The sequence below is a fragment of the Mastacembelus armatus genome, chromosome 17, assembly GCF_900324485.2.
Source record: "Mastacembelus armatus chromosome 17, fMasArm1.2, whole genome shotgun sequence".
Classification (NCBI taxonomy): Eukaryota; Metazoa; Chordata; class Actinopteri; order Synbranchiformes; family Mastacembelidae; genus Mastacembelus; species Mastacembelus armatus.
This window is the reverse complement of record NC_046649.1, coordinates 6,926,634-6,945,001: the sequence shown is the minus strand read 5'-3', so window position 1 is coordinate 6,945,001 and position 18,368 is coordinate 6,926,634. Positions and strand designations below refer to the sequence as shown.

Sequence of the window (18,368 nt, the reverse complement as noted above, 5' to 3'; positions counted from 1 at the left end):
TCTCGCCTACATCTTGAGATCTTTACGAGGGGATCCTGAACGCACCACCGGTCCTGGTGCTGCTCAGAGCTCTCTCCTCTCATCCTTTTGTGTCCGCTGTCCAATCCGCGCTCAGATGCGCTTTACACGATACTTATTGGTCGCGAAGGAGGAAGATGCGGCGGCCATGGAGAATGGACTGGGGACTTCCCAAACCATCCTACATATCTAATTTACTTTCCTAAATTATTTTCACGACACTTCGCGGTGCGTCGTGCGCGGCGTTTGTTTTTTTAGCTACCGGAAGCTGCTCTTGGAGACCTGTTTGTTTTGGGATTTGTATTGTTGGTTTTGTTGGATCGTTTGATGTGATGTAGGGCCCGTCGCTCTGCCTCATAGATGAAGTCACTCCCTAGTGATAAATGTAGCTCCGGGACATAGGCTAACATCGGTAGAGCTATCACTGAAGGTAAGCTGATGGTGAACGGGGACTCATGCCGTGGATTGTTAGCTCTAAAACCTGATGTGACCAGGCTACAGTCCTGGTTTGACTCGATACCACACTACAAGGCCTAATTATGGACAGGCTGCCTTGGTTAGCATACTTTACACTGATAGGCTGGGAAAATGAATGAAAAGCACAAATGTTAAGACTTGAGACATGATTGTGATAGAGCATTGTGGGTAAATCACACCCACCCTTATATATGGGGCTCGATGTAATTATCAAAATAGAAACATGTCTATTGTTGTCTTTTTGAGCAACATGTATCATAAACATTTATACAGATTGATATGACATATATCACACACACATACACACACAAATATGTGTGTGTTAATTACCTATCAAGCTATCTATCTACATACTTTGTGTGTGTGTATATATATATATATATATATTGTATATATATTGTTTTGTTTTTTTCCCCCACTGGCTTCAGTACTGCAACCTGTCCACATTCTGACACCTGAACCTCTGAAAGTGGGTGTTTAGTAAAACTGTTCCTCTTTCCTTCCAGGTGTTGATGTGTGAAGGATGCACAAGCAATGTCTGATGTTGAGGCCACGTATGCAGACTTCATCGCCTCTGGCAGGACGGGACGCAGGAACGCCCTGCACGACATCCTGCAGAGTCCCACCGACCCTGAGGGAAGAGAACTGCCCCTCACCCTGTCTCTGTCTCAGCTACACATCAACACAGGAGGGGGAGGTAAACCACTGCAATGTACTGTAACATACTGAGATGCATTAGAATTTCTACTGAAATAATGGGTTGGATGTTTAATAGTACAGTAAGTGAGACCTGGCACCGAAGTGTAATGCAATTTCTTGAATAAAAAAGTAATTTTGTATGCTGCCATCATAAGTCTGAAGGTGTGCATGCAGAGTGAGTTTCCTCTTCGCCAACGAAGTGAGACCAAAAATGTTAACAGTTGCCCTGCAGCACAATGAAATAGGTAGAAGGATTAGAAATATCGTTAGAAAAAGTTGTGCATAAAAACAATTTTATGTTATATACTACAGTTGCAATTAAATTGCTCCACATATATGATTCATGGTTATATTATTTATCTGCAGCTTATTGGTGCATGATGTACAGGCAGACATTGAAAGTGTACTTTGTGCTGAATGAAAGGAGAAAGAAGAAAAAAGGTTTTGCAGGCGCACAGAATTAACAGACCCTAATTCTGCACCTAGCTATGCAAAGAAAGACTATTTAATATATTGCTAGACAACATTCAAAATCAAACAATCAGCATTTCCAAACTAAAATATTTAATTCCCCTGAAGGAACAACAAATGTGTATGAGTAATTCAAAAGTTACATTGTTCTGTTCGCTACTTACTGTGCTGCATACATAGCATCCACATAGCTTTATTCCCGCAGAACAGTGTAAATATTTTTTTAGGCTGTAAGGGCACTGCTCATGGGTAATACATGACTTAATTGCAGTCCAGAATATTTTATGTTGAGACAATCACACAATGTTTGATTGCATTTTTTTTTTTTCGTACTATGCTGATGTGAAGTAAGAAGCACTGCTTTTCAAAGGGAAGGAAAATGCAGTGAATTGAAAAATAAGGTGTTTCGTAAATTGTAAAACCATACAAAATTTCTGATAATTTTTTATAAAGACTGGCTGTATGTTAAGATTTAGTCCATCTCCTTATTTTTTCTGCAGATGGAGATGGCACTGACGACAGCCAGAGCTCCTCCTCCTCAGCACAGAGGGAGGCTGAGCAGAGGAACAGCTAACCTGCCACACGATGCAACAACAGGGCCAAGAGGATGGATTCCAGCTGCCACTGTCATGAAGCCATTTGTCCAGAGTGCGCTGGTAGCTGGGGGGTAGTACCGCTAATGCTGAGGCGCCTATAAGCAGGGCATTCACACCCAAAGTCCACTCTAGAGGCTATGTGATCACTGAGTGCTCTCATGTCCCTGTGGTTCTGCTGTGCACTAGAATAAAAGACTGTTGGCAAGGTGCTTTTTAGAGTCAGGGTCAGCAGAAAGACATATTTGTAAAGCTGACTTTTCTTTCAGGCTGGAATTACAAGACACACATAGATCCTACGTTATGTGAGTTCTGTAGTAGTGTAAGCAATTTGTTTCACCACTGACATGTGCTGATATAATAGTTCACAGTGGGAGTAGCATGTTTATAGAGCTAGTGATGCTGATAGAGATTATATTGCCAGTCAATGGCTTGTGCTTCCTTTACGTTGATGATACTGTAGTGAGAATTGGACTCCCCAGCTGCAATAGAGCTGGAAATCACCATGAACAAAAACAGTGGGGCTTGGTGACGATACTGAACGGTGTACTGTGTTCTCTGATTTTGTGGAAGTGTTTGATGAACCAATTCCAGTCATGTACTCTATGTGACACCAACAATATTTAACAATACATTTACAGTTAGTATGGACGGCATATTTCAATGGCTCAGTGGTTTCAAAAATGATGATGGTGTACTACTGTACCTTTCAAAATGTTTATACTTTTTTTTAAACTTTTCTAATTATTCCATTAAAATTACAACCTTGAAGCAATAGTTTGCCGGTTTTGGAAACACACTGATCTGCTTTGCTGCCAAGTTAGCTGAGAAGATACCACTCTGGAGTCAGTAGGCTACACAAAAAATAGGTCCTGTAACTAGAGTCAGTTTAAGATTATTTTAGCTTAGCATTTGGCTTTTGTATGAATTAAACAAATACGATATAATGAGCTAATTAATAAGCTTTACAGGTGATGGTAGGCTGATTTTTGTTATATTTGTACACAGCAAACTAGTTGTCTCTCACTGTTTCCAGTCTTTCTGCTATATTAAGATCGAAAATGCTGTGGTGTGGTTTCACATTGTTGATTTCCTTAGATGTGGCATGCATCGAACATTTGTTGTGCTGTAGGTTTCCTACAGAACAACAGCTAGCCCACAGAGTAGGTGAGCATTCTTTCTTTCTTTGTGTTGTTCATTATTTGGCTACACTAAAGTAACTGGCCGCTGGCAGCAGCTGCATGTTTAGAATACAGACAAGAGAGTGGTATTGATCTTAGCAAACCCTCAGCATTAAAGTGAATCAGTGTATTTTCCAAATATCAAACTTGCTTAAATGTAGATATGCAATACTCAGTGAAGCTTCCAGTAAGTGTAACATGTTCGTGTGAAAGTTTCTGTCTCTGACACTGTGGCTGAACTACATTTCTGCTAATTTAGTGTAGTAATGGCTATATCTCATAAACATCATCTGTAAAGACCATCATGCATGCACTTTTTAAAAGCGTGTATTTTGTCATTTTTCTCGCCAGCTTTTACCCAGTATAACAAGTGTTACACAGCTGTTTTAATTCTCATTCATGCTGATAACAATAAAGCAAATGTAAATCTTTTTTTTTTTTTTAATATACTTTTCAGTCAGGTTTTCAAGTTGTAAACTGCCAACTGACTCTCTAGTGACTCACTCCTGCTTCAACATCACTGTGTAAACCCAGCTGTTCCTAATTCAGCACATAGACGTATGGCAGGTGCATGATTCTACTAAATGTGTAGCTATTTGTCTGACTGTCTATGACTGTATTTTCTACATCAAAGAAAGTAAAATAACTGATACCATTAAATTGCCAGTTTGCTGTGTTGTTGTATTTCTGCAGCCAGCAGGGGGCGCTGTTGGAGAACGTATTAACATTTACACTATAACATGCTTTATAATTAAAATATAGGAAAAACTAAACTGAAGATTATGTTTAACATACAGTTAACCAGCATATACAATTATATGACATTTAGTATATGATGGAAATTTATAGGGTATTGTGTCTTATGATGATGTTTGCAGATAATGAGATTCTTTTGGATGCAGTGTTTTAAATGAAAGATTGTAAAACTGCTCTACTTAAACATGAACACATGTAGTATTTCTGTATGTAAAGGCCTAAAAGACAATCTGTCTGCTGTGCCCCTATGTTAGTTGCTGGTTATGCAAATAATCATTAGACAAGTGTACCAGGAAGTTTCAGTAAGAAAGGAAAATCCCCCAACCAGTGTTTCTAAGTTCCTCATTCTGCTTGTTGTGTGTAACAGTTCATCTCCACTGGCTGACACACAAACCGAATGCCACCAGTTTGACAGTCAGCAAGTCTGTAAGTCAGTCTGATGAAACACACAGAGACAGAACCTGAGGACTAAAAGACGTCACAGTGGAATAACTTGTTTCCTTAGCCAGGGACGCACACTCAAACAGGTAAGCACAAACGTGTTTGTGTAATTTAAATGAAACTAGTTAAGAGATATTTATCAGGTTTTGTTATTAGAGCTTGCATGTTTGCATTAAATGAGTAGTTTGTTAATTATTGAAGCACCAGTTTAATGTAATTTCAGTAGGTTCATGTGAGATTACAATGACTGTGATGAGATTTATCAATTACGTGCACAAAATGTCATGTTAGATCACCTTTCGTCTGTGTTTCCTTTCTTAGCAGTGCACGTTCATGCTGTGTATTGTGTTAGCTCCCAAGGTGTTCAGCTGCTCAGCTGATTGACTGCACCCTTAAGATAACTATAAAAATATTAAAACTGACAACCAACAAAACACACAACTCCCTCATTCGAAACTGCCAACTGAGTCACTAACTTCTATATTTTGTTTAACAGAAAACACACATGTAAAGTTTTCTTTTCTCCTTTAGATTAGTTCACACTTATTTAACTCATTGTTCAGCTCCAGTTCTGGTTTAAAGTGCCACTTCTCTGTTTGTCATTGGGTTTGAAAATATTTTTTCCCCTATGTCTTCTCTAAAACAGACTGAGGACAACCCAGTCTAGTTGTACAGCAACGTACTGCGCCAGATCTAATCTATTAATAGCTTGAGCTTGGACTAGTGGACTGTAACCGCTGTTGTTTTGCATATTGTTAAGCAACACTTCATAAGCCTAGTTTTCCTTTGGAACAAAGCTGGATGAGGGTAACTGTGTCATGCTGCTATTGGAGACTATAAAAGCAGCAGGGTTAATTATTGCTCTTGATATAGTGCTGGGGGTGGAGGTGGGATGCATGTTCCCATCAGGATGAAGCCTACATTCTTGGTGATCTCCTGACTGCTATATCACCAGCAAACCCAGTGACACAGCCTAACAACTATTGGATGCATTGTTACAACATATTCTACCGACATTCATAGTCCCCAGAGGTTGAATTTCAGAATTCCTTATCTTTACTCAAGTGCCAGCCAGGTTTACATTTTTGACTCTGCTTGGACTGACCGCAAGGGGAGGGCCTGCTGTTTCTGGAAGTGTTTTTCTCCAGTCTGCATTTCCACTTCAGCCTGTACTGCAACTACTACCTCTACATAGAACCCAGGACTTTCCCAGATGCTGTCACAGCACTATGACCACTAGTTCTACTTACTGTATTTCAGCTTTGTTTCTGAGAAATCATGGTTTGTCAGTAACAATAAGGAACAACACTACTCTGAAATGGTTACCATTACGGATCACAGACATTTTAGGCAAAGCCTTTCCTCTGTGTGTAAAGACACTTTGACTCATTAAACACAGGTGCTGTATCCATTGCACCTATGTAACCAGTCAGAGGATCCATGCTGCACATGATGTTAACTACAGTATCAACAGTTTTACTCTCATACTTCATCTACTTGAGTATGATGACAGAAAGCAAAGTGTGTAAATCAAGTCATGAAATTGTACATGCGCCCTTCAGTGACAACAGCAATGGGCCTCGCCCATGGGAAGAACATTATGCCTGCTAAACATCATGCTCTGTTACCTGTGAGTGTTTAGCTCACAGCGCTGTTGTGCCTAAGTACAACCTCCCATAAAATAGAACGGGTGTAGACTCATGTCGTTCATTCGTTCAATCAGATTAAGGTCTGCTCAGTTGTGCTTTGCTGCATATTTTGGTAGAACAGGTGATCTGCACTGTTGAAAGAATTCTTTTCATTTTTCCTTGTTGCATGTCAACATTTCAAAACTTCAGATAAAAACCAGTATATCCGTAATAGGTTCCACAAAATGAACCTTAAATATTGTCCTTGCTGCAATTGGTCCATAAAATTAGTTTATGACTGTGCACTTTGGGTTTACTAAAGATTTACTGATATTTCCTAAAAACTATAGATTAAACTGGGATGTGTGCTAATATTTATCTTCCTCTTTTTGTAAGATATGACAAGATAACATAAGCTTTATTTATCCCGGAGGGGAAATAGTTAGTAGTAAGCCTCTGTGGCTAATTGCCACAGAGTTACACAGAGCTACACACCCTATTGAATGAAGGATAACAAACTCAAACAATACTCATAATTAGGTTAAAGGCTGTGTATAGGCTGGCTCTTTGGTCTTTCCTTATGACTCCTTTGTGCTGATCACACACCACCATTTGTAAATATATGGTAAATTTGTTGTATGTGTAAGTATCTGTACATGCTTGCATGCAAATGTAAAAGCATGTCAGTGTTTCTGGGTCACCCATTGGTTAGTAGAAAACAGCTTAAAGCCACAATAACAAAATACAGAAAACCACAAAAATATCTTTCATTACATTGAATGGATACTCAGCCTCATGAGATGCTGACAGAGTAGTAATATTTTAGGCCGAAGCTGCCAGTTATAGTTAAATTGTGCATATTACTTATACTATAATTGCATATAGCCTCAGGGTCTACCTTAGCCAATGATACATGACTAATCAACATAAACTGGACTGACTACTACTAACTCACTACTTTTGCTACAAGACATTTAAATAAGGTATCTACCTACCTCTTTAATGAAAATAGGACCAATTACATTCCTAAATTTTATTAATAACTATTTTAAAAGTCACTGTGTTTTAAAATTGTTTCTTATTGTGCTTTTCCACCTGACCATGTTTTAAAACTTTGAACTGTGCTGATTTTTAAATCATTTACCAGCAATATAAAAATACTTTAACACCATCATTGCTAAAGCTCACTAAGTAAAATGTAACACATTTAGTTGTGCACTCCACCATGTCCTCCAAGTATGTATTGACTGTTTAATTATTTAAAAAAGACCTACTGTTCTGTTTTTTTGTTTGTGTAATAACTAAAATAAATAAAAAAATAATTTAAAAGCGTAGTGATAAAAAAAGGAAAAACAAATACATTATCGCCGTTTTGTGTTATTTTTATATTCCAAAACAGAGAAGTCACAGGTGTTTGACACTTCACATTCAAGTACTGTTTTCTTTCAGTAGATGCAGATGCTAATTCATTCTTCCTTTTTCTCACTTCCTCATGAAGGCGCAATGGGCTGCATGAAGTCCACGCTGAGCGAAGGACTGAATGGAGGTGTGGAAAGGAAGATCAGCCAGCAGACTGTACGTACTGAGCAAACGCACTATGTCAGAGACCCCACCTCCAATACAAAAAACAACATAGTAAGTAGTCAGAGAAAAATCAGAATTTAAGTAGTAGATATTGAAGACGCTGATATGCTAAACAACAATGTGAATGGTGCTCATCGTGAACCAAAGTGAAACTGCAAAGGAAAACAAAAATGTAAAAATGTTACTGTTTTTATATTAACACTACTTGATGGAAAAAGTTTCAGAGGTGATGTTATTAAATTTTCAGCAGACTGTTCTACAGTTCACATACACCCTTTCCTGCTGATTTGGAAAAATAATGACTCATATTGCCTAATGAACAGACCTTCCTCTTTCACCTCTGTCACACAGTGACATCTACCAGAAGGGAGATTATTTATAATAATTATGTTAGTTAAAATAATACTGGCTTGACAAACACATTCATATAGAGTACTATGACTAATTGTAGTGACAAAAGCAGCACTGCTATCTCTGTTGTCATGTAATGTCTACATTGTTTCTGATTCTGAAAATGCTTTGGTCTGTCTTTGCAGAATGGCTCCCTGTTACCTGGTCAGGTGTTCCAAAAAATGGAAGGTATGCTATATATATATTTTTTTCTTTTTAAGATTTGTTTCATTAGTGCTTATTTGCTTTTGTAAAACTATTGGTATAAAAGCATGTTACTGGATAACTTCAGTATTTGTACACATAATGTTAAGCACAACTAACCAAATTACTCTACCTTTGTTGTACCTTAGCTTTAACAGACACACAATACTCACGATGACCTGTAAGATAAAAAAAAAAAACTAAGATTATGCCTAAAGCCAACATATAAAATATCTAGCTAGATCATTTCATCTCTTTTCTTTGAAGATGTACATTTTTTTCCTTCCAGTCGGCTCTAAAGAATATTATTTTTTCTTTTGTTTTCTTACTAAGTTGTCTTAATCCATTTATCTGAATACAAAATTATTTCTTTGACTTTTTGTACAATTTTGACCTTAAAAATTGTAACTTGGTTACACCATGCTGCTGAAACCTAAGATTAACTTTGGCCAGGATTTAAAAGGTGACCAATAACTCCAATATCCATAGGGTCATGTGACTATTACCCTTGACCTGTGCACTCACATTTGCTACTCCTGAAAACAAACCCAGTGAGCCATCCATATACTTTATCCTCTTCTACCACATATTGTAACATTAAAAAACTTAGAGTGGTAATTAATAATTACACTGTGAACCTATTTATGTTGTTGCACAATATTTAACATGTCAATATCGTTTCCTGTTTGATAGAACAAAAGAGTGTTGATAAAATAGTGGTCAGCCTTTACCCGTACGAAGCCATGCACCCAGACGACTTAGGATTCAAGAAAGGAGAAAAGTTGAAGATCTTAGAGGAGTGAGTAACTAAAATTCATTTTGGACCGTTTCATTTTTTTTAAAAGAAATGTTTTTACTCATCATTTATTTGTGTCCTCATGTAAGGCAAGAACCAAAGAACACATACTCAAGCTATAGAAATGGAGCACTCTTTAACCTGAGTCGGCTACATTCCCCCTCGGCTTTTCAACCATAACAGACCCCTGACTGCTATTAGACAATTTTGTGTCACCAAAGTGCCAAAACACACAGGACAATAAATGAATCAGTTCAGTGCATTTTTTAAAACTAATTTGCCCCTCAATATAAGCATTATATTTTATTAAATATTGCATGATGTTTTTAGTCTCTGGATTTTTTTTACCTCAAGTTAAATTGATCAGAAAAATCTAAGTTGAAAAGCATTTGAGGAGACCTAGGATTAACAAAGAACGCTTGCAACAATCAGAGAAAAACCGTAATTGTGCTAAAACAAACTGGCATTTATTGCAGACATGGTGAGTGGTGGAAAGCAAGGTCACTGACAAGCAAAAAAGAAGGATTCATCCCATCCAATTATGTCGCCCAAGTCAACACCATGGAAACAGAAGAGTGAGTATATTTGGAACTAAATGAATGACTTTAGGTTCGTCTGAATAAATAGATGTGGTTTGTTTTCTAAAAAAAAAAAAAAAAACATTTGAAAAACATTTTGTTTCATGCCAACAACTTCACAATGTACAAAAAGGAGTAATCCAGTTATTGTAAATCTAAGTGAAATGAATCATTCTTTATTAATTTCCCATATTGTAAAAATCGGACACACTCGGAGTACAATTTGTGAAAAAGGTAAATGTAGAAAGTAAATTTAATATATAAGTTTAATGTGTCCATTAATATTCAGTGTGCATTTCAATCACTGCAGGTGGTTTTTCAAGGACATCACAAGGAAGGATGCAGAGAGGCAGCTGCTGGCTCCAGCAAACAAACCAGGCTCTTATCTCATCAGAGAAAGTGAAACATCAAAAGGTGGAGACGAGTTGTTATATTTTTTTTTCCCCAACTATTTCTTTGAGTTAGTTTCTTATGTTACGATTTTTCCACAGGGAGTTACTCATTGTCCATCAGAGATGTCGACCACCACGGCATGGATTCAGTCAAACATTATAAGATCAGGATGTTAGATAACGGCGGATACTACATCTCACCTAAAATTTCCTTCCCTGACATTAACAGCATGATCAAACATTACCACAGTGAGTACAACCTGCAATATATACCAAGCTGAAAAAAAAATATAGAGTACTGCTACACTGGAAGTTTCAAGTGTGTTTCGCTTTTTCATCACTGTTGGGTACAACCAAATATTTGCACCACAATATTGCATATTTAATCTACTAACTGCCATGTTAAATGACAGGAGCCAATTAGTTCAGCTTAGCTTAAAGACTGAGAGGCAGCGGCAGAGGCAGCCTGTTATCACTATCACTGACTGACGACTGCACACAAACAGCATGCACACACGACACACACCACATATATATATATATATATATGTGGTGGTGTATATATATATATATATATATATATATATAGGTGTAACTGCAGTATCACAATACAAACCAGTAAAGATGTTCCATGTGTTTTGCGTAGGCCCTGCACACATAGAAATATAAAAACAGCTTGTGATTTTATGGCATAGCACACTGCCTTTTTAAATTATCACAGTATTTACCGCACATCTCTTAGCTGCTATTTCTGCTTCCCTTCTTTATGTCAAATTATTTTCTGTATCTCCATCACGCAGATATTAGAACATTACAAAAAAAAAAAAAAGATTACTCAAATAGAAGCATCATCTGTTGAACACTAAAGCAGAGATATATCATTGTTCTCAATGTGTTTGTGTGTACCTTGCAGACAAAGCGGATGGCCTGTGTCGTAAACTGGATCATCCATGCATGAAACCCAAAGCTCAGAAGCCGTGGGATAAAGATGCCTGGGAGATTTCCAAAGAGTCTATTAAGATGATGAAAAAACTAGGAGCAGGACAGTTTGGAGAAGTCTGGATGGGTGAGTAAAGAGAGAAATAGATCCTCAACCATAATCTAATCAGGAAAGTTTATTTGGAACAGCTTACATGTCCATGAGGGCATGGGGGTAGTTGGGTAGTTAGGCTACAGGGGACTTTTAGCTCCCAGCAGGTTCAACCAAACTGGGTTGGTCTTTTAGGGCCCGTAGAACAAAACAGTGAAAACAACATCCTCTCTAAAAAATCTTCTGGTCTGGAAACTACAAACATACAGTATATTCTCTCATATGTGGCAACTGGACAGTGTGACTGCAATCGTCTGTGTTCCATTTACATAATAAATTCTAAGACATCAGTATGATTACCAAAAAGATAATCTTCTTGTAAGTTTCACTTTTCTTTATATCTGAGCCAAACTTCTGAGAAATTAAAGCTTGTAATCTGCATTGTGTAAATTCTCACAGTGCAGTCTCTATAGTCCTGACCATTATAGGAAGGCAAATAATAATAATAATAATAATAATAATAATGATAATGATAATAATAATAACAACATGCAAATAACAATTTGTTTGATGTGAGATGTGCAGAATGGGGATTGGAGTTACACCAATCTCTTACAATTTCATTATGACAATTTCATTGACGTGACAATTTCATTTAAAGGTGTGATACTGACACCTTTAAATGTGGAGGGTTTCTATTTAGGTTCTCTCCTTTGTGGTATTTCCATAGCTGGAGAAAAGGGAAGTGCCGGTTCCTTGTAATAAAGAAAATGTAAAGATAACTTCCCCCTATTCTTTCACATTAGTTGTGTTATTACATATTTTATATTGGGTTACCTTTTTGATTTTTTGTTTATATGCTTTGTCTGAAAATAAGCTCTGATGTGTTCGTATCTACCTCTGTAGTAAAAACTGGCTCAGGAAGAGTATGTTCATGGTTTGCAAGTGTTATCATCTAGGGATGAAATGTTTGAGTCTGAAAGGACATTTGCTTTGGAAGTTTGGGAATGGCGATGTCATACACTTTCTGTTTATCTCATTTAAATAAAAAAAAACAAAGCATGATTGCAGAAGGTATGCTCTGTAAAACTAATACAGTTCAATACACCAGTCCTGCAATGGTGGTGGTAATGTTCAGTTCTGCTGAAATGGTTTCAGGGAGCTGTTGGTTCACTCGTATGATTATTTTGGCAGATGTAGTTTGCGCTGCTGTTGGACTGTGCTGTGTTCTACAGACATTGTGTTTCTTTTTATCCACGTTATATCAGTGAGGTATGCAGCACTCACAGCAGTAATGCTGTTCAGCTGAATCGAACTAACAAACCACCAAAATGCGTGCATATGACAACACAGTGTATTAATAAGTAGGTGTTTTGAGGTATGTGTTGTCTCTTTGCATGTAGGGAAGTTGGAGTTCCATGGTTCCAAGTAAGAGGTGTACTCTGAAATGAAGAACTGTGTATTACTGTGGTTTTCTTGATAATGGTAATGTGTGACGTTAAATACATAGAAAAACTTTGGATATTTTACATGTACATGTAAAATTTGGGTGATTTGCATTCATGGCAATTCTCTATACTGTCATGCTCGGCCTATTGGCACAAGTGTTTTTACTTATGTTGACTGATCAGTCCTCATCTTTGGACAGAAAGAAGTTAATCAAAGATGTTCCTACATGGAAAGAGCAGCACATAAAGCAGCACACTTACTGCCCTAGTTTGGTAAAACATGTGAAGCATCTTCCTGCAGACGTCTAAGGACCTAAGCCGCCTTAGGAGGAAAAGTCATCTCTGCCCTTTTTATACAGCACATCTGTGTTGACTAGTCCAACTTTTTGTCTTAGATATTTTTAGGCTGGCACCACTTCAGTGTCTCCACCACAGATGTTGACTGGATAAGGAGGGGGCTTAGACCTTTGAAAATCCACAGAAAATCCATCTCCTTGGTTCTAGAGGTGTGGGAGACAGTTTTTGTGACTCCAGTCACTGAAGGATTTTATCAGACTTATGTATTTTCCTGTCCATTCTTGATACATGCAACAATAGTGGTTTCATCAGATTACTGAATGTGATTGTGCATCTGAAAACAGCATTGTTTAAATCTTCACGGTGCAGATGTCTTTAGTATTTCGTTATGCTTTTACACATTAACATTGACCAAAAACTGTTCTGACCGCTGCTGCAAAATTTTAAAATAATCCTTTATCCAGAAGATGCTGAGGCCATGCATCATGTCAGGCAGATAGTTTCTTTCATGGAAATGTGCTAATATTTTTCATTCCCCACTCCTCTCCTGTTTCTCTTAATCAGCTTACTACAACAACACAACCAAAGTAGCAGTGAAGACTTTGAAACCAGGCACCATGACTATTGAAGCCTTTCTGGAAGAAGCGAATGTCATGAAGACGCTGCAGCACAACAGGCTGGTGCGGCTATATGCTGTTATCACCAAGACAGAACCCATCTATATCATTACTGAATTTATGGCGAATGGTAAATATTCCTATTTTTATGCACCAGTACAATAATATTATATTATTAGTTAGCCACAACAACAAAGGTATACGTATACTGATAACCACTGAATGAATATCAGATAACTGTGGGGAGCGCTTTGAAATGTCTTCTGAAACTAAACTTGCCACTCAAAATCAATTTATAGATTAAAATCAGAGAATCGTGGTAAAAATATAATGACCACATTGGTGCAGACGTGCACTGAAATTTTTCCTGTCTTGTGTTTGTAGGGAGCCTGCTAGACTTCTTAAAGAGCAACGAGGGGTGCAAACAGCAACTACCCAAGCTCATCGATTTCTCAGCACAGGTGATTGTAACACTGCTGCTTTTTCTCAGAGCTCGCCCTCCTCACTGTTGTGAAACAGATATATCGTCACTGTTTCCATTAGTGCTGAACCAAAAAGAGGAACCAAAATAAAAAGTCCAACTATAAGACACAGAGAGAAAATAGTCAAGGTCTTTACCTTGTAATAAGTAATAAGATACTTTAGCAAATTATTAGCAAATACACATAATACACACACATAAAATAAAGTATCATTGGAGACTCAAGACTTGTTTCATACTGTGGTTTTATGGGAGTAACTAAAGATTAAATAAAAGATGAGGCACAACTCTTCATACTACAATATAAAAGAAAACAGGATTATATTTATGTATTTGTAATGTCAAGGGACTATGTCCTGTGTATGTCACTATATATTCATTTCTCAGGGGTTTTTTTTGCCAGGTTTATTATTAGATTTTCTATTTTAGCTGTTTGAAAGACCTTAGGGTAATGGTCATACAGAGGCATTCTTGTGAATTATATTTTGTCTTGTTCTGTTGCAGATAGCAGAGGGCATGGCATACATAGAGAAGAAGAATTACATCCACAGAGACCTCAGAGCAGCCAATGTCCTGGTGTCAGAGAGTCTCCTTTGTAAAATAGCTGATTTTGGACTGGCAAGAGTCATAGAGGATGACGAATACACTGCCAGAGAGGGTACACTTTGTGTTGTTGTTTGTGTTTTTATATTTGAGAATATGAGCCGTCTCCATTTTTGTCTTGTGTAGCTGTTTTTCCCCCCATCATAAATGATCTGACTCCCTGACATAAATGATCTGACTCCCTGACTGAGTGATTGTGACACCTAAAAATAAAAATCCCCTTTTGAAGACTAAAAGCAGAATAGACTATTTATTTGAAAAGTCCATTTTCTTGCATGACTGGTCAGACACTTTAGGCTTTATGGGTTCGTCATCAGGTGTTATCATATCACAATGACTGGTTTCTCTCGAATGTTTCTCTGCATCAAAAGATTAAATCTGGATGGTCACTGATCAGGAACAGGCATATGTTAAAATATATGAAAGCAGACAAAGCTTTCATTACATTTGACAGTGTGGGTGAGACTTGTGGAAAGCATCCAGGTTGCAGGAGTATGGTCACTTAAGATGAATGTTAATTGTCATTGACACAAGTCAATGACATCTTTGATATCTTTGTATAATTTGTGAACATCCTTAAACAACTGTGTATATTTGGTTACAGGAGCTAAATTCCCCATTAAGTGGACTGCTCCAGAGGCCATTAACTACGGCTCCTTCACCATCAAGTCTGACATGTGGTCCTTTGGAGTCCTGCTTTATGAGATCATCACCTATGGGAAAATCCCATACCCAGGTAAATGTTGTTATTATTGCGACTATTACTGATTTTTATTTTATTGTTTGAGTAATGTCATTTCAAGGGATAACAAAGCTGTTAGTGGGAGTCACATGATTTGTATTAATAGCAAAAATAAAAGTCATAAAGGCAGTAGTACCAGCACTACCTTTACAACCAATAGCTACAATGCCATGGGCAATAGAAGGACTTTCCAGTTAGAAATGGCAAATGACTTATTATTACCAAAATGCAGGCAGGTTGGCAGATAAAGCTTAACAAGGCAAGACAAGGTTTACTTTCAGTCCAGGCAGACAAAACTGACCACAAGGAATCAGAGGCTTAGTGAGAGTGCAAAGAAGGATCTGAGGCATGAACTCAGTCTGAGCCGAGCTGTAAATCCAAGGGACTAGGCAGGAGGTCAACTCCAAAAGCAGGGAAGTAATCGAAACACGGAGAAACATTAGGAATGCTGGGAATGATTGGAACATGGACAGCTAGGTGACGGAGGCTACTCAAAACACAAAGGTACAGTGAACACATGAGACAATCCTTCACAGAAAAAAAGGAAGCAGACCATACAGCATTGCAAAACAGCTCATTGGGTAAATGGGGACAGGTATAGTGGGATAGGGCAGCAAGGACATGGGAGGCAGATGTCCAGGGCAGACACACAGGGGCAGTCTGGAGACTGAGTCAGGACTGACAGTGCACAGAGAAGTCCAGAAGGTCACGACCAGGAAAACATGTAGCGAAGACAACGGCAGTGATGATATAGAGAAACAGCCACAATACAAACATTAGAGAAAAAATTATAGCTACATTTAAACAGCACATTCATGGTAATATATCAGTAGTAACTGTCCAATAATTGAATATACATAATTTTCATTGTGAGCTGGCTACTTTTTATTTTGATAAGTATATTTTTGATAATGCATTTTTACTTTTGAATGCAGAATATTTACATGTAACATTTTCATTTATATTTATGATAGTTAATCTTAGCTAAAACACCTAAGTGCTTCTTCCGCCAATATAAACGTTAATGAAATTAATCCTTCTGGTCTTCATCTGATGTTGTGTTTGCTTTTAGAATGGTTTATATAATCAGCCTTATTACTTTAAAACATTAAAGTTATATTATTAGTATCCCCCCTCTGCCCCCTCGCTCACTGAGATCCAGGATGTCTCCCCACTTCTTTCGTTTCCTTTTTTCGTTTCCTTTTGTTTAATGATGTTTTGGATCATTTTGCACAGTATATCGTCCTGTGCTTTGAAGAGGACTATAGACGATTTTTATCATTGGATCAAAACATAATGTTTTTTTCTCTTTTTAGATATGAAATAAGTGTTGGACTGAGCTCATTCATCACATTTAATGTTGATATGTACTGCCCCCTACTGGAGAGTTATCTTGAAAAAAGTTCTAGTATTGCACGGAACTGACAGTTTGTGTTTAGTACTCTAGTGGGAAATATTTACCCATTTATCACCACTGGCCCTTTATCGACCATCATTTATTTCTATTTTACTCCTAATACTAAGTCAAGTTCTGTACTGCTTTCAATAGTATTTATTTATTTTCCTCAGGTATGAGTAATGGAGAGGTGATGTCCTCGGTGCAGCGTGGCTACCGGATGCCACAACCAGACAGCTGTCCCACTGAGTTCTACGACATCATGATGTCCTGCTGGAAGAACAAACCAGAAGAGAGGCCCACATTTGATTATGTGCAGAGTGTCCTGGATGACTTCTACACTGCCACAGAGGGACAGTACCAGCAACAACCATAAAGCCAGTCCAGGCCAGAGAGCCAGTTCTACACAGACTTTGATAAGAACCCCTTTCCCTTTGACTCCCTATTATGTTTGGAGCATTGGGGCAGCAGCATTGTATATATATATATGTACATTATTATGCTGCTTTTTGATGTTTCTTGTTGATAATGTACAATATGCAGGTTTATCTGTGTGTAATGCTGTCTCTGTGTTTAAATGCTGTTTGTTCTTTCTCACCTCTACACATATTTTGAGAAATGTAGGAGATGAATTTTGACAAAGTTGACAAAAACACATGAGCATCACATACAACAGAAAGAAGATGACTAATTAGAGGATGACTTACTTACTTTGTACACTAAAGTCTTGAACATGCTGCATAGAGGAACAGCAGCTACAGTAAAATGACAAACAGGTAAATCAAACCTTTGTTCAGGCTCAATAACAAATAATTGGACAGACTTGATACACTTTTGGTCACCTTTATATACTGAACAAAATGTAACGTGACTGACTTAGACACAGAAAACATGCCATTTTATTGGTGTTACTTAAGTTCTGTGACTGTGGGTATTTACAACATGAAAATCCATCTTCCAGGCTGTAATTGGTGGAATCTTGTTTTAAGCAGAAACCTCAAATTTTCTGTCTGGCCCATGTTTATAAAAGCAGCACTATATGTTGTAATGCTCCTTACCCTTTCATGCTATGTTTTTACTGTTGAGCACCTCTAAAGCCACTTCATATTGAAGTGTTGGAGCTTTTGCTTGTTGCGTTTACTTCAGGCGTAAATGTGAAATCATCATTATAAGTGTGTTCTCCGGATAGATTGGGACACTCTAGAGTTTCACAGTGGATTTCTCATGTGTTTATCTGGCTGAATATAAATACAGTTTAAGTGTAAGCTTACATAAGTGCATAGAAAATGTTGTACAGACTGAATGAGTTTATTTTGCATTTCCTGATCATTTGAGCTATGTACTTATTGCTGTTTGAAATGAAAATGAGCACAGTGTACTGACTAAAGGTATATGCAGTAATTGTATTCTGTGTTGGATGTTTTTATTCATATTTGGGAGATTTATCTGCCAATTTTACTTTGATAGACTAAACTGAAATTTTTCTTTTCATTTTATTCAAAACAAATTGATCCATTAGGGTTTTTAATTGATTTCTGTCACTCGT

General features: G+C 37.5%; 2 protein-coding genes across 3 annotated transcripts; both read left to right on the top strand.

The window, feature by feature from the left end:
* Window positions 1–1,029: 1,029 nt before the first annotated feature.
* Window positions 1,030–2,289, top strand: pkia (cAMP-dependent protein kinase inhibitor alpha). Its single transcript, XM_026314393.1, has 2 exons — window positions 1,030–1,192; window positions 2,166–2,289. Exons 1-2 carry the CDS (start codon window positions 1,030–1,032, stop codon window positions 2,237–2,239), a joined length of 237 nt encoding a protein of 78 aa, XP_026170178.1. The 3' UTR covers window positions 2,240–2,289.
* A 2,252-nt stretch (window positions 2,290–4,541) lies between these two features.
* Window positions 4,542–18,228, top strand: lyn (LYN proto-oncogene, Src family tyrosine kinase). Of its 2 annotated transcripts, none has more exons than XM_026313088.1 (13): window positions 4,542–4,722; window positions 7,763–7,839; window positions 8,385–8,427; window positions 9,136–9,241; window positions 9,715–9,813; window positions 10,127–10,230; window positions 10,308–10,457; window positions 11,122–11,274; window positions 13,548–13,730; window positions 13,985–14,061; window positions 14,586–14,739; window positions 15,289–15,420; window positions 16,996–18,228. In XM_026313088.1, exons 2-13 carry the CDS (start codon window positions 7,768–7,770, stop codon window positions 17,196–17,198), a joined length of 1,476 nt encoding a protein of 491 aa, XP_026168873.1. In that variant the 5' UTR covers window positions 4,542–4,722; window positions 7,763–7,767; the 3' UTR covers window positions 17,199–18,228. The 2 variants fall into 2 exon arrangements, with proteins under 2 accessions (XP_026168873.1, XP_026168871.1); XM_026313086.1 differs by having other exon boundaries at window positions 7,763–7,899.
* The last annotated feature ends 140 nt before the right edge of the window (window positions 18,229–18,368 follow it).